The sequence below is a fragment of the Eutrema salsugineum genome, unplaced genomic scaffold (genome assembly GCF_000478725.1).
Source record: "Eutrema salsugineum unplaced genomic scaffold, Eutsalg1_0 scaffold_9, whole genome shotgun sequence".
Classification (NCBI taxonomy): Eukaryota; Viridiplantae; Streptophyta; class Magnoliopsida; order Brassicales; family Brassicaceae; genus Eutrema; species Eutrema salsugineum.
The window spans coordinates 1,832,545-1,844,338 of record NW_006256342.1 but is presented as its reverse complement, the minus strand read 5'-3'; the positions used below and the strand labels follow the sequence as shown (position 1 = coordinate 1,844,338).

Sequence of the window (11,794 nt, the reverse complement as noted above, 5' to 3'; positions counted from 1 at the left end):
TTGTCTAAACATAGAATTCCATAACAAAGCCATAGCTTCACCTTCTTAAGGTGACAGTTAGTTAAGAATTTGATAATACTTGTTAAGCCCTCTTCAATTTGGATTTTTCATGTATTTAAGGAAAATTAAGATAATTTTAAGTGATGTTAATAGATAACTATAGATATCAGCTGACACGTGTTCTTACCAATTGATATAAATTTGGGTAATTCGGATCCAACAAGGATATGATCGGATTGGGTGATCTGAAATGGAGGCCTAATTTTAATGAAAACGTTAGAAATCAACTTGCTCAAAACAATACCATTTTCACATCTAACTTTTTTTTTTGTCTCAGTCTCAAGAAATCGGATCATTGTCTTTACACAAAACACTTGAGCAGATCCTAGTTAATGAAAACCGGAATTATGAAGTTGGGATGCGTACTCCGAGCTTGACGACAACAACTTCAAGGATCCCATCAGGTCTAAGCTTTGGAGAAAACAAGCGAGGATCCACTTGTCCCGGAAGATTAAACGTGATCGAAAATGGACCTGGAGGGCAGAGCTGCTGCACTTGCATTCTGTACAAGCATCCTGACTCACTTGGAATAGCAATCTCAGGTACCACTCCTTGGATGCATACTCTTCCCTCCCTCTGGATCTCACATTTGATCTTATCTATTAACAGATCAGAAGAAGATTGCATTTTGGGTCACAGATGAGATTGTGAAAAGAATGAGACTTTCTTTTCATGTCATTGGTAATTATGAAACCCAAAACATAATGAATCCGTTCTGGTTTTAACAGGTGGCAGAAGTAAAAAGGAAATTTGTATTGAGACGGCTCTATGACAATCCAAGAATGGTGTTATTATTGAAAGGACAATTGGAGAAAAGAAATGTGAAAAGCTTACTTTGATTTTTCTCAATGCCTGGGAGAGAGACTCTGAAGAGGTAGGCAATTTCGCTCACACCAATATCGACAAGACCGATGGGTGGCCCAGCACAGCCTTGCTTGGCAGTACCAGTGGAGAACACATGGGAGATCACTTTCGAATGAGTACTAGTCTGATGGTTCTCAGGGTTCATGGTGTTGCTTTGTGATTTTGTTTTTCCACAAACCTACCTATCAAGGAAGAGAAAGAAGAAGGTAAACAACAACTAAATCCAGCACATGTCAGGTTTGAAGATGTAAGCAAAGAAGCCAAAAAGAGTAAAAGTTCGGACTTTAAAGAGTAAAAGGGTCCTATTCCTATGAAGCAAGTTTAATCCTTTCAACCTCATTATTTCTACCATTTCTTTCTCCAAAAGTAGGATTCCGAGAAGATGGAACAAGATTGCCACTTTCGATGAACCCATTTTTGAAACTCAAAATCATTAGAAAGATGAGTTGGTATCTGGAAATGATGATGACAAGATTGGAAAAAGAGCTAAATGGTATGAACCAGACACACAGAAAGATCAATCAGTACAAAAGCAGTCGATTTTATTGACAATCCAAAAGCTCAAACAGGTCTACGAATTTAACTGCCGAAATTCTCGATTTCGGAAAAAGAACAGAAATTGGGGCATAATTTGGGGTCGTCTGACTAAACCCTAAGATGAGCGGCGATATAGCAACGAATTCGTCGTATTCTTGGGGAAGGGTTCGAGTAGAGAATACAGACAACGCCCAAAAAGAAAAACCCTAATTCTCCATTCTACACTAAAAACCCAGGAAATTATTTTGTGGCAAAAAAGAAGAACCCGAGCAGATAAGCAACAAAGCGAGAACGGAGATGGGTACCGTTGAGATGATCTCCGGTGAATTCCGATGTTGTTGACTGCGAGGTTTCCGCTTCAGAACGCTTGACCGGTAGTGGTGAGTTTTGCTGAGTCGGGAGGAAGAAGGAAGCCAAAGTAACCAATCTAAAGAAGTCACGTGTCAACAACTTTATTGATCAAGCTGACTAAACAACCTCGAAACCAAATTACCCACATTTGTACTATAATACTTATTTCTTTGTGCTTCGCTACATTTGAGCTTAATTTAAATCTAATATAATATAACTAGATATAGTAGTATTTGGTATGTATGAGTGTATGAGATTTTTTTCTTTCTTTCGGTCAGAGTATACAGAGCCAAAAACCAAAAACCTTTCTTTCTTTGCATAATGTCTTGGTCGAGCCCATAACCAAATTAGATTTCTGCAAACTAAAATGTTTTTTTTTTTGGGGTAAAATGTTAAACTCAAATACTAAACTGTTCTGAAATTCAATCCAACTATCTCAATTTTGTGATTTGGAGTTAATTATAAGATAACAACAACTGATCCAAACTCAAATAAATCAGGTCATTGCTAATATGCGGGTTGCATTACCTGCAGGTCCTACGTAAATATATTGTCTTATTTTTGTTATGTGGATACATATTGTCATATTCAAGATTTAAAAACGTTAAACAAGGTGCAAGATTTATTGGTCAACCAACCGGTAGATCAAAAGAACTTTCATTAGCTTAATTATAATTTTCGGTTGTAACCTTGCTTCGTTTTTGTCGTTGGCTGATTAACTACATATAGTATCTAACAATTAGCATGAATTGCGGTTTCTTATTTTAAAAGAACTGGTTCTTGACACGTGCTTCAAACGACAACAGGTTCTTGTGCCTAACGCTTAATATTTAATTTATATCATAACATGCCATTACCTTAACCACCCAACCCTCTAATTTATGTATTTAAACTCTTCATTGACCTTCTTTGGAACAATCAAAACTGAAAATCGAAGAAGAAACCATACCGAAAAATGGAGATGACAGAAGAGGAAAATAGTGGAATACAAGGCAAAGTTGTTGCCGTGACGGGTGGGTTGGGTTTAGTCGGCTCCGCCGTGTGCCTTGAGCTGCTCCGCCGTGGTGCTATCCAAGTCCGCTCCTTAGACTGCCGCATCACCTCTTCTTGGTCCGACCATCTCAAAGAATCCGGCGTCCACTGCATATACGGTATTCAGATTGATTTAACTCTCTATATACCCGAATCAAGATTATGACTAATTAAACAAACACCATTCTCTCTCTTCTTTTTCTCTCCCTTCTCTCCTATCGTAAGCTTTCAAAAGTAGATCTCTTTTCTGGTTAGGAGTCCTCTCCGGTGACCGGCGTCCTTTGCCGGGCCGTGAGAGGCTCAAGGTTGTTAGGTGCTTCAATGCTCCGGTGAAAGCAAGGTGAACCAATAGTGCTCTGCCACTCCTTCTCCGGCGACGCTGAGGCGTGGAAAACTCTCCGACGGAGCAAACGGTGGCTGGACTATCTGTATTCGACAGTGGCATGCTTTATTATCCAGATCTGAGACTGCTTTGAGGACGGCGGTGGGTGAGAAGAACGAGAAGCCATGAAGAAGAAAGTAGATCTGAGCCGCCGCAAGCAGCGGAAGCCGTTGGTGAGGTTCGGTGGGTTGCGTTGCGAGTTGAGGAGGTGCTGCGGATGGTGTCCTATGTCTGAAGCAGCTCCATTTTTTGGGTCCTCCTCGACCGGATCTGAAGGTGTGGTGTTGAGGCAAGACCGTTGGAGAACCCTCGTCAAGACGGAGGAGGAGCTAATGAGGAAGTAGGAGATTGAGTGCTTGCTCCAACGAGCATCTCACCGGTTAAAAACCGTGTGGTGTCTGTTTATTCTTAGATGTCGCCGGGATCAGTTGAGTGGGGATCAGGTCCTCCGGGTTCGGGAATGACTTCCGGAGTCGGGTCTCCGGCTGTGTTGTGAACGACCCGGCAGTGTGCCGGTGTGGTCGTCAACCGGACGGAACGACCCTAAATTTTTCACCACTTCCTCCTCTTTTTTCCGATTTCGTTTTTGGTTTTTCCGGTTTTGATTTTCAATTTGCTGTAAAACCGGTTGATCCCCGGTTTGGGTCGGTTTAACTAATATAATATTTTATTAAAAAAAAAAAAGATTATGACTAATTTTAAAATAGATGAGTGTATATTTTTGAAATCTTGTTTCTAAATCAAAACCAAAATGAAAGTAGATTGGTCCATACTATATGTTCTAATTCCCTTTTTAATATGAAATGTTCTAACAATATACTTTTGCTCCTAACGTATATATTCCAGGAGATGTTGTGAGGATAGAGGACGTAGAAGAGGCGTTTGACGGAGTAGACTGTGTTATTCATCTTGCTTCGTACGGTGGTTCCGGTAAGGAAATGGCTCAGACTCGTCGGATCGAGGAAGTTAACGTGGAAGGGACCCGTAACGTTATGGAAGCCTGCGTGAAGAAAGGGATCAGAAGGGTAGTGTATTTGAGCTCGAACGGTGTCGTTTTTAGTGGAAAAGAGATTATGAATGGAGATGAAACTCTTCCTTATTTAGCTTCCAATCAATACGTCTGTCCTTATGATCAGTTTAAATCTACTGCCGAGCAGTTAGTTTTGAAGAACAACGGTCGTACTGTTGAGTAAGTGCAAAGTCATTATGTTGTTGGTTATATATATAACTTGATTTCTTTTCAATTAACGCTCAAATTTTGGAGCATTCATTGTAAATACCGTTTTTATTGTTTAAAATTTAGCATTTCAAATTTTTTTTTTTTATAAATCTAATGTTCAAAGAAAAAATATAAAATCCTCTTACAACTTATTCGATCGTTTTTGAAAGTTTAACAAATTAACTGTGGAATTTATGGTTATGTCTTTGTGAAGTTACTAATGAATCTTGGAAAATGGAAAAATGATGTGAAATGAGAACCAAATATATATATATATATATATATATGGAATGGTAATGTTAACGTTTAATATATGTTTTTATGGGAATCTAGGAACGGACATGGAAGTCTTTTGTCTACGTGCGCGATTCGTTGTCCACTTGTTTATGGACCAGGTGAAGAGAAGTATCTTGATAGGATAATCTCTGATGCAAGATTGGGTTTACTCCTCTTCAAAATCGGCGATCCAAACTCGAAAACCGACTTGATTTACGTGGATAACATTGTACTCGCTCTCATGTTAGCGACCTCCGGTTTATTCTATGAGCACTCGAAAGCTGCCGGGAAGGCCTACTTTGTTTCTGATGGTAAAACTTATACTCTCAAACTTGATGAATTCTTATATACTTTCCTTTGATCATCAGTTCATTCCAAGGCCGGTTCTGATGTTTGTTTTTGCGCAGGTATTCCGATAAACTTCTTTGAGTTTCTCAAGCCACTATTGAAGCATTTAGATTATGACCTGCCCAAGTCATCGCTATCTATTCCGCTCGCTGTTTCACTCGGAAATATATGCAAAGCAATATACATAATGCTATCACCATTTCTGAACCAACGGTGGATTCCACAACCATTGATTCTTCCACCAGAAGTTTATAAGGTAATTGTTAAAAAGTAGTCTTGATGATCTATATAGTTAAAAGGAGACCGGTTTGCTTGAGCTTATAGCGTGTTTTTGTTTGTTTGTTTCAAATGGATAGGTAGGGGTGACTCATTACCACTCGATTCAGAAAGCCAAGGAGGAACTCGGGTTCGAGCCCAAGACACAACCCGAAGAAGCCATGACCGAAACCATTTCATATTTTAAAGACAAGAAGAGGAGAGAAGTCGATGGACCAAGCATTTACGCATGGCTTTTCTGTGTGATCGGATTGCCTAGCCTTATATCGGTCGCGTGGCTACCAGATATTGGACCCATACCTTTCCTTCGAGCCATTGCGCTGTTTTTCTTCAGGTCGATTTTGGTCTTGCGAATAGCTTCGGGGATTGTGGTGACAGCACACGTGAGTGAAGCGGTCTATGCGTTGTGGCTTGCTCGGAGAGTGGATCCGAGGAATGCAAAGGCTTGGTTTCGGAGAACGCTTCTTCTCGCTACTTTCTCTCTTCGCTTACTTTTGAAAAGAGCCAATGAAGTGAAGCAAAAAACAATAAGAGAAGGTCTTCTAGCCAACTCATTGTCAGATTAGTGTCTGAAGAAGATTCGTCGGTTTAAACCATGATTAACAAGTATTTTTCTTTACTTTATGATTGATCATTTCCGGAATTTTAAATGACAAGATTAATCCGCTTTATACATTTAAGTATTTGACTTTAAAATTTGTGTAGATATTGTTGTTGTATGGAAATTATTAATTCGAATATTCATATCATTGTTTACGGATCAAATCCAATATGTAATTTAATGATTCTGAAAAAGGATAATACTATATATTTTAAGAACAATTAATTATGTCATTTTCAATAGTGTTAGTGTGTTACAGTGATATACAAATGAAGATTAACTCCTTATTTTATAAAGTTTTTGTATCCTAACAATTCATATTTTTTTCCTTAAAATTCTTTTAGCTTTAGAATCGATAATGGTAAAAATATTATTTTGAAATTAAAATAATAGAAAAATTGTAAATAACACTCGCATAACGTTCAATAAAATATATTATTTTTTCCACAAAGCAAAATATAATTTGAAATTAAAAAAAAAAACGAGAGTAGAAACACCAAACGGCGATAGATTTCTCAGAAGCGGACATATCTTGAAACACATGGCAGCGATTTCTCCATGGTTTTCTTCTCCGCTGAGCTTTTCGAGTCCCCGCGCTTCGACTCGTTATATTAAGAAGATCACTACAGGTCCTCAATTATCTCTCTGTCACTTCACTATTTCATCGTCCTCCTTGTACAAATTTCATATTCTTGGAGCCAATTCTTTCCAGATTCCAGAAGATGTACATCAATTCCTGCTCTAGACCGTTCCGACGCGGAAAAACAACGGATTTTGTAAAACTCCATTAACGTCTCAGTGAAATTCACTACCTTTTTCATTATCTGAGTTTGTTCTGAATCTGATTAAAGTCTCAGTCTTTGTTTTCTTCTCTTAACAGGTCTAGCGATCATGTTGAGATGAAGAGAAGGGAAGTCATGTTACAGATCGCTTCCTCTGCTTTCTTCCTTCCATTTACCGTTTCACCTGCATTTGCAGAGACAAGTATTGTCGATTTAAAAGCTCGTTTTCATGTTGATTCCTTGAGAGTGTAGAAGCTGATAAAGCCAAACTATCTCTGGTTTTCTTTCTCAGATGCTTCAGAGACTTTCCAGGTGTACACTGATGAGGTGAACAAATTCGAGATATCCATTCCACAAGGTAAAAACCGTCAAACTCTGTTTTTCAGGTACTTATGATAGTGACCAAATCATATCATTGACGAATGAATATGATTGCATTTACTCAAAGACTGGAAAATTGGACAAGCAGAACCCAACGGATTCAAGTCAATCACAGCTTTTTACCCTGAAGAAACTTCAAGTTACAATGGTAATAATATTATTAATAAGAAGTTTTTGTTATTTTTCTTTCGTTTGAGCTTAACTGATAGGTGAATATGGTTCGTCGTCTCAGTGAGCGTAGCGATCACTGGACTAGGTCCGGATTTCACTCGGATGGAATCTTTTGGAAAGGTGGAAGCTTTCGCCGAAACACTGGTTAAGTCTCTCCTAATCTTGTGACCTGAAGTTTAAAGTTAAAAACAATCTCTTTACCAAAAGAGTTCCTTAAAATTTGGATATGCTGTTTATTTATAGGTCAGTGGATTGGATAGAAGCTGGCAGAAACCAGCAGGAGTGACTGCAAAGCTAGTCGATAGCAGAGCTTCTAAGGGTAAAAGAAACAAAAAATCTCAACTTAGAGAGGAATCTCTGATGTATCTGCTTTGGTCGTTGACACAAGTTTATGTCTCTTGGATCTATGATCAGGATTCTATTACATCGAGTACACCTTACAAAATCCGGGAGAAGCTCGTAAGCATTTGTACTCTGCAATTGGAATGGCTACAAATGGTTGGTACAACCGTTTATACACTGTCACAGGGCAGGTAATGATCCTAGTACTTCCACAATAATCTCGTTGATTAAATTCTTAAGTCTAATACAATGACTCTCAATGGTTATTACAGTTTACAGATGAAGAATCTGCTGATCAAAGCTCCAAGATCCAGAAGGTACGAAGAAGAGATATCAACAATGAAGGATTTCACCAGATGGAAAAAAAAAAACCTGACTTTTTCCTCTGTTTTTGCAGGCAGTCAAGTCTTTCAAATTCATATGAGAAGGACATTCATATCTATCAGACTATCACCGGAGCCAAATTGATCTTTGCACTCCTCACATTGATCAAACATTATGTTTACTGAACAATCACTTTTTTTCAATCAAATTTTGAGACAAAAACTGACTCCATACTTTGAAGTAAGCTTCAAATAACAATTCATTAGTGTGTTCAGACATGGAACAAGAGAGAAAACCTACACAACTAAATGATAAATATATATATGCAGGGGTAGACAAGAACATGGACATGTTTTACTTACAATGCAGGACTTGGGACAAAGGCTATATACCTATGACTATGAGTGTTACTACACTCCTGTACCTGAAGTGTAGTAGTATTACGACTTTAGACTAAAAAAGAATCAGATTTTGATTCTACCTTGTATATGCTTGTGTATGTGTGTATATATATATGCATATTGTACACCAACTTATTACCAACAGTTTTCCCCTCCGACGGGAAACCATTATAGTGCCTACTCAACCCGTGCTTGAGCCAGCAGCACTGCAGCATTTTTGTAGCTGTGTTTAGATATAAACATCATTGACGGATGGGTAAGAAAACGGAAGCACAAAACCCTGAAACTCCAGTTTCCTTTTCTCTTTTCCACCATGTGCCCTCCAAGCGAGCAAGACTACTTTATATAACCTGTAGCGCGATTAGATCTTGACGTTAATGAGATCAAGGCATTGTGATGATGCCATTTCCAGTACCGTCGAAGAGAAAACACATACCTTTAGGATGCAAGATAAATAACGTGCAAGACTTAATAAAACAGGAAGCCTCTGCTGCCACCTTGAATAGCAATGTCACTACTCCTTAACTTCCTTTCTCCTCAGTCTTCAAGGATAACTGAAACCAGTACTATCATACAAGTGATGAAAAAAATCATATGTGCATACAGGTGATGAAAAAAAAAAACAAATGTCCATATGTTTCCCTAAGCACTAGATTGATCCCCACCTTGTTGTTTGGTCAGAACCGCTACTCTGCATAAATTGAGGGGAATGGACAATGATATGCGACTGTCCTGGAGCAGGGCCTGAAAAGTATTCAAAAGATAACATAACTTAACTGCACTTAAACTTACCTTTTCTAAAATGATTGTATTTGTAACGCAAAAGCCTTGATCGAGTCAGTACTTTGAGATTTGAACAGTGAAAGGGTATATAAGGTTATGAAGCGTAAGACATTAAAATGCACCTGAAGGGTATGGAACTTGAAGAACAGACATAGAAGAAGTGGTCACCGAACTGGCAGTTGGTCCACCAAGCTGAACAAAATGGCTTCCTGGAACCGAATACCCTTGAATTGCAGTATAACCGTGGCCACTTGGAACGCTCTGATTTACTTGCCCATATTGATAAACTGAAGAATTAACTGCCCCAGGTACTCCATAGACCTGAAGGTACTGCTGCCCCATGTATGGACCATATACACCCTAAACCATGAGACGAGATAAAATATAATGACACGAAGAGAAACCAAGAAGAAACTTCAACTGAGAGCCATTTTTCAACCTGTGATTGTGAGTACATGTACTCGGTTCCATATGACGTTACCCTGAGATAGATAATAAAACAAAACATTAATGAACTTATAAGGCGCTGATAATATTTCACATTTTCACTAATGCATTACAAGCCAATGAGGTCATCGAACACATTGTTACCCTTCCTCCAAAATGCTCTACCAGAAACAGAACACATGGCAAGGAAACCTTGATAACAGTAAAGCAATGTGTGAAATTAATATTGCATGACTCACCCATAAGGGTACACAACTCCTTGCTGGTAGTTATATGGAAGTGGTTGCTGATACGGATAGTTCCCAAAAAGTGAACCACGAGGACCCTGCACATTTCCAATGTACGGGGAAGCAGGTCTTAAGCGTCCTAACCAAAGAAAAACCAGCAATTGCACTAAATTACAGGTAATCTACAACAGCAATGATCCACCACAACATAGAATACTAGCCCACAGTAAGAGAAAAAGCAATGGAGAATGAGTATTGCAGCAAGGCTGACCAGGTATGTTAGGTATCAGTGCATAGGGCAGTGGAGGCCGAGGTCTCCCAAGGGAAGCAAGGTTACAGTTCGCACGTCTACCATCTATAATGGGAGTTGGGTCAGCACAAGCTCTCCTAGCAGATTCTTGGTCTCGGAAAGTCACCTAAATCCTCCATAAGAAACAGAAACAGAGCACTGAATCATTCTACAAACTTTAAGAAAGAAAAAAAGTCAATTAATGATTTTTTTTTACTATGTTCAGTGACTTATTTACACGATCTATTGAGTTATTTGGATGGTAAGCCTCTGGTGATGCCATTGTATCTGATTATCAACCAAATGTGCAATCATCTACGAGAATTTCATTTCAAGGGTATCTAAAAAAGCAACATTTTTGCATCTATAGAGGCAGAGGAAGATGTCATTACAAGTAGCAATCAGCAAGCAGCAAAGAAAGAACAGAGGAAGAAGAGACTCACAAAACCGTATCCTTTGGATCGGCCGGTGTTCTTATCGGCAATGACGACAGCTTCAAGGATTTCACCGTACTGTTCGAAATGCCGACGAAGGGTTTCACTTTGAGTCTCCCAAGCAAGGCCACCGACGAATACTTTTGTGAAGGTTGTGTCTCCGAAAGGCGAATTCAAGTAGTGAAATCCAGAACCCGGAACCGCCATGATTATAGGTGTGAGTGAGAAAGTGGGAAAATGAAAGAGAGGAAAATAAAAATGGAAACTTTATTCCAACGAAAGAAAGAAAAGATGGCGATGAATTATGGACAGGGATCAAATTCTAAGTGATAATAAAGGTGACCGAGTAAACCCTAGACATAATTACAAGCCCAGTGAAAACCGTGGAGAGTAGAGATTAAACACCTAGAATCCATCGACATAGAAGCGGATATTCTAGGGTTTACTCGGAGATAGTGAAAAACAAAAAGCGAGATCGGGGCAAACAAAAACCTAAAAGATCATTCCCTACTAATAATGACGAAATGAGGAAAAGAGATTAAATTTCCCGGGAAAAAAGAAAAGCAAAAGCAGTGTGGGTTTTAGTATGGGCCAGACAGAGGACGAAGTCGGTTGGTGGAATTTGGTTGATCACACAAAAGAAAAGAGAAAAAAAAATATATAAACAAAAACAGAGACGAATTCGAAAATCTGGAGAAAGAAAATGAAAGCAAAATAACATAGAAAAAGAAATCAAAGGTAGGAAGAATGATGAATCGATTTAAGGAAAAGTAGGTTCAGATTGGGAAATTCCATTGATGGTGATGAAGAAGAAGTTGTTGATGATGATGATGAATTGATGATGATGAAGATGGTGCGTGATTTGTTGAAGGGGAGAGAGAGAGAGAGGAGATACTTTTGTTCTTGGCCATTGTAAATGACGTGGGACCCATACAATTATACTCTAATTGTGTAATTAACGTTGTAATCATCGTTATCTGTATTGTCTTTATCAAATTTATCCGATATAGTAACGTTACACAGAATGTTACTTTCTTTTGTTGATTTATCATTATCGTTTAGAACTGAGTTCACTCTTGAGACAGAGAAAAAAAAAAGACGATAAAATCAAAAAATTCGACCATCATTTGTCGATTTTGGATGGTGTAGATGAATCCTCGTCCTCGGCAAATCCTGAATCAACGGCTAGGGTTTCTTGAACTCGTGACTCATGTTTTACGTACCCCAAATTGTGGTCCAATGTCAACGATATTAAGGAATCGTAAGT

At 38.6% G+C, this 11,794-nt stretch overlaps 4 protein-coding genes across 5 annotated transcripts; 2 read left to right on the top strand and 2 right to left on the bottom strand.

Annotated features, from left to right (window-relative positions):
- Positions 1–283: 283 nt before the first annotated feature.
- LOC18008324 (increased DNA methylation 3) lies at positions 284–1,935 on the bottom strand. 2 transcript variants are annotated; one of them, XM_006390135.2, is made up of 3 exons: positions 1,767–1,935; positions 895–1,106; positions 284–659 (listed from the first exon to the last, which is right to left on the bottom strand). In XM_006390135.2, exons 2-3 carry the CDS (start codon positions 1,067–1,069, stop codon positions 406–408), a joined length of 429 nt encoding a protein of 142 aa, XP_006390197.1. In that variant the 5' UTR covers positions 1,070–1,106; positions 1,767–1,935; the 3' UTR covers positions 284–405. The 2 variants fall into 2 exon arrangements, with proteins under 2 accessions (XP_006390197.1, XP_024009221.1); XM_024153453.1 differs by having other exon boundaries at positions 895–1,102.
- Positions 1,936–2,722: 787 nt separating this feature from the next.
- LOC18008357 (short-chain dehydrogenase/reductase family 42E member 1) lies at positions 2,723–6,101 on the top strand. Its single transcript, XM_006390134.2, has 5 exons — positions 2,723–2,963; positions 4,073–4,415; positions 4,779–5,032; positions 5,129–5,325; positions 5,426–6,101. Exons 1-5 carry the CDS (start codon positions 2,768–2,770, stop codon positions 5,909–5,911), a joined length of 1,476 nt encoding a protein of 491 aa, XP_006390196.1. The 5' UTR covers positions 2,723–2,767; the 3' UTR covers positions 5,912–6,101.
- A 307-nt stretch (positions 6,102–6,408) lies between these two features.
- LOC18007937 (psbP domain-containing protein 3, chloroplastic) lies at positions 6,409–8,204 on the top strand. Its single transcript, XM_006390132.2, has 10 exons — positions 6,409–6,575; positions 6,659–6,722; positions 6,827–6,930; positions 7,021–7,086; positions 7,177–7,257; positions 7,342–7,424; positions 7,524–7,599; positions 7,695–7,813; positions 7,895–7,939; positions 8,020–8,204. The coding sequence occupies exons 1-10, from the start codon at positions 6,488–6,490 to the stop codon at positions 8,044–8,046; spliced, it is 753 nt and encodes a 250-aa protein (XP_006390194.1). The 5' UTR covers positions 6,409–6,487; the 3' UTR covers positions 8,047–8,204.
- On the bottom strand, positions 8,160–11,381 carry LOC18008868 (RNA-binding protein 38). Its single transcript, XM_006390130.2, has 8 exons — positions 10,537–11,381; positions 10,076–10,220; positions 9,817–9,943; positions 9,570–9,612; positions 9,253–9,490; positions 9,013–9,091; positions 8,784–8,901; positions 8,160–8,697 (listed from the first exon to the last, which is right to left on the bottom strand). Exons 1-7 carry the CDS (start codon positions 10,732–10,734, stop codon positions 8,892–8,894), a joined length of 840 nt encoding a protein of 279 aa, XP_006390192.1. The 5' UTR covers positions 10,735–11,381; the 3' UTR covers positions 8,160–8,697; positions 8,784–8,891.
- Between the last annotated feature and the right edge of the window lie 413 nt (positions 11,382–11,794).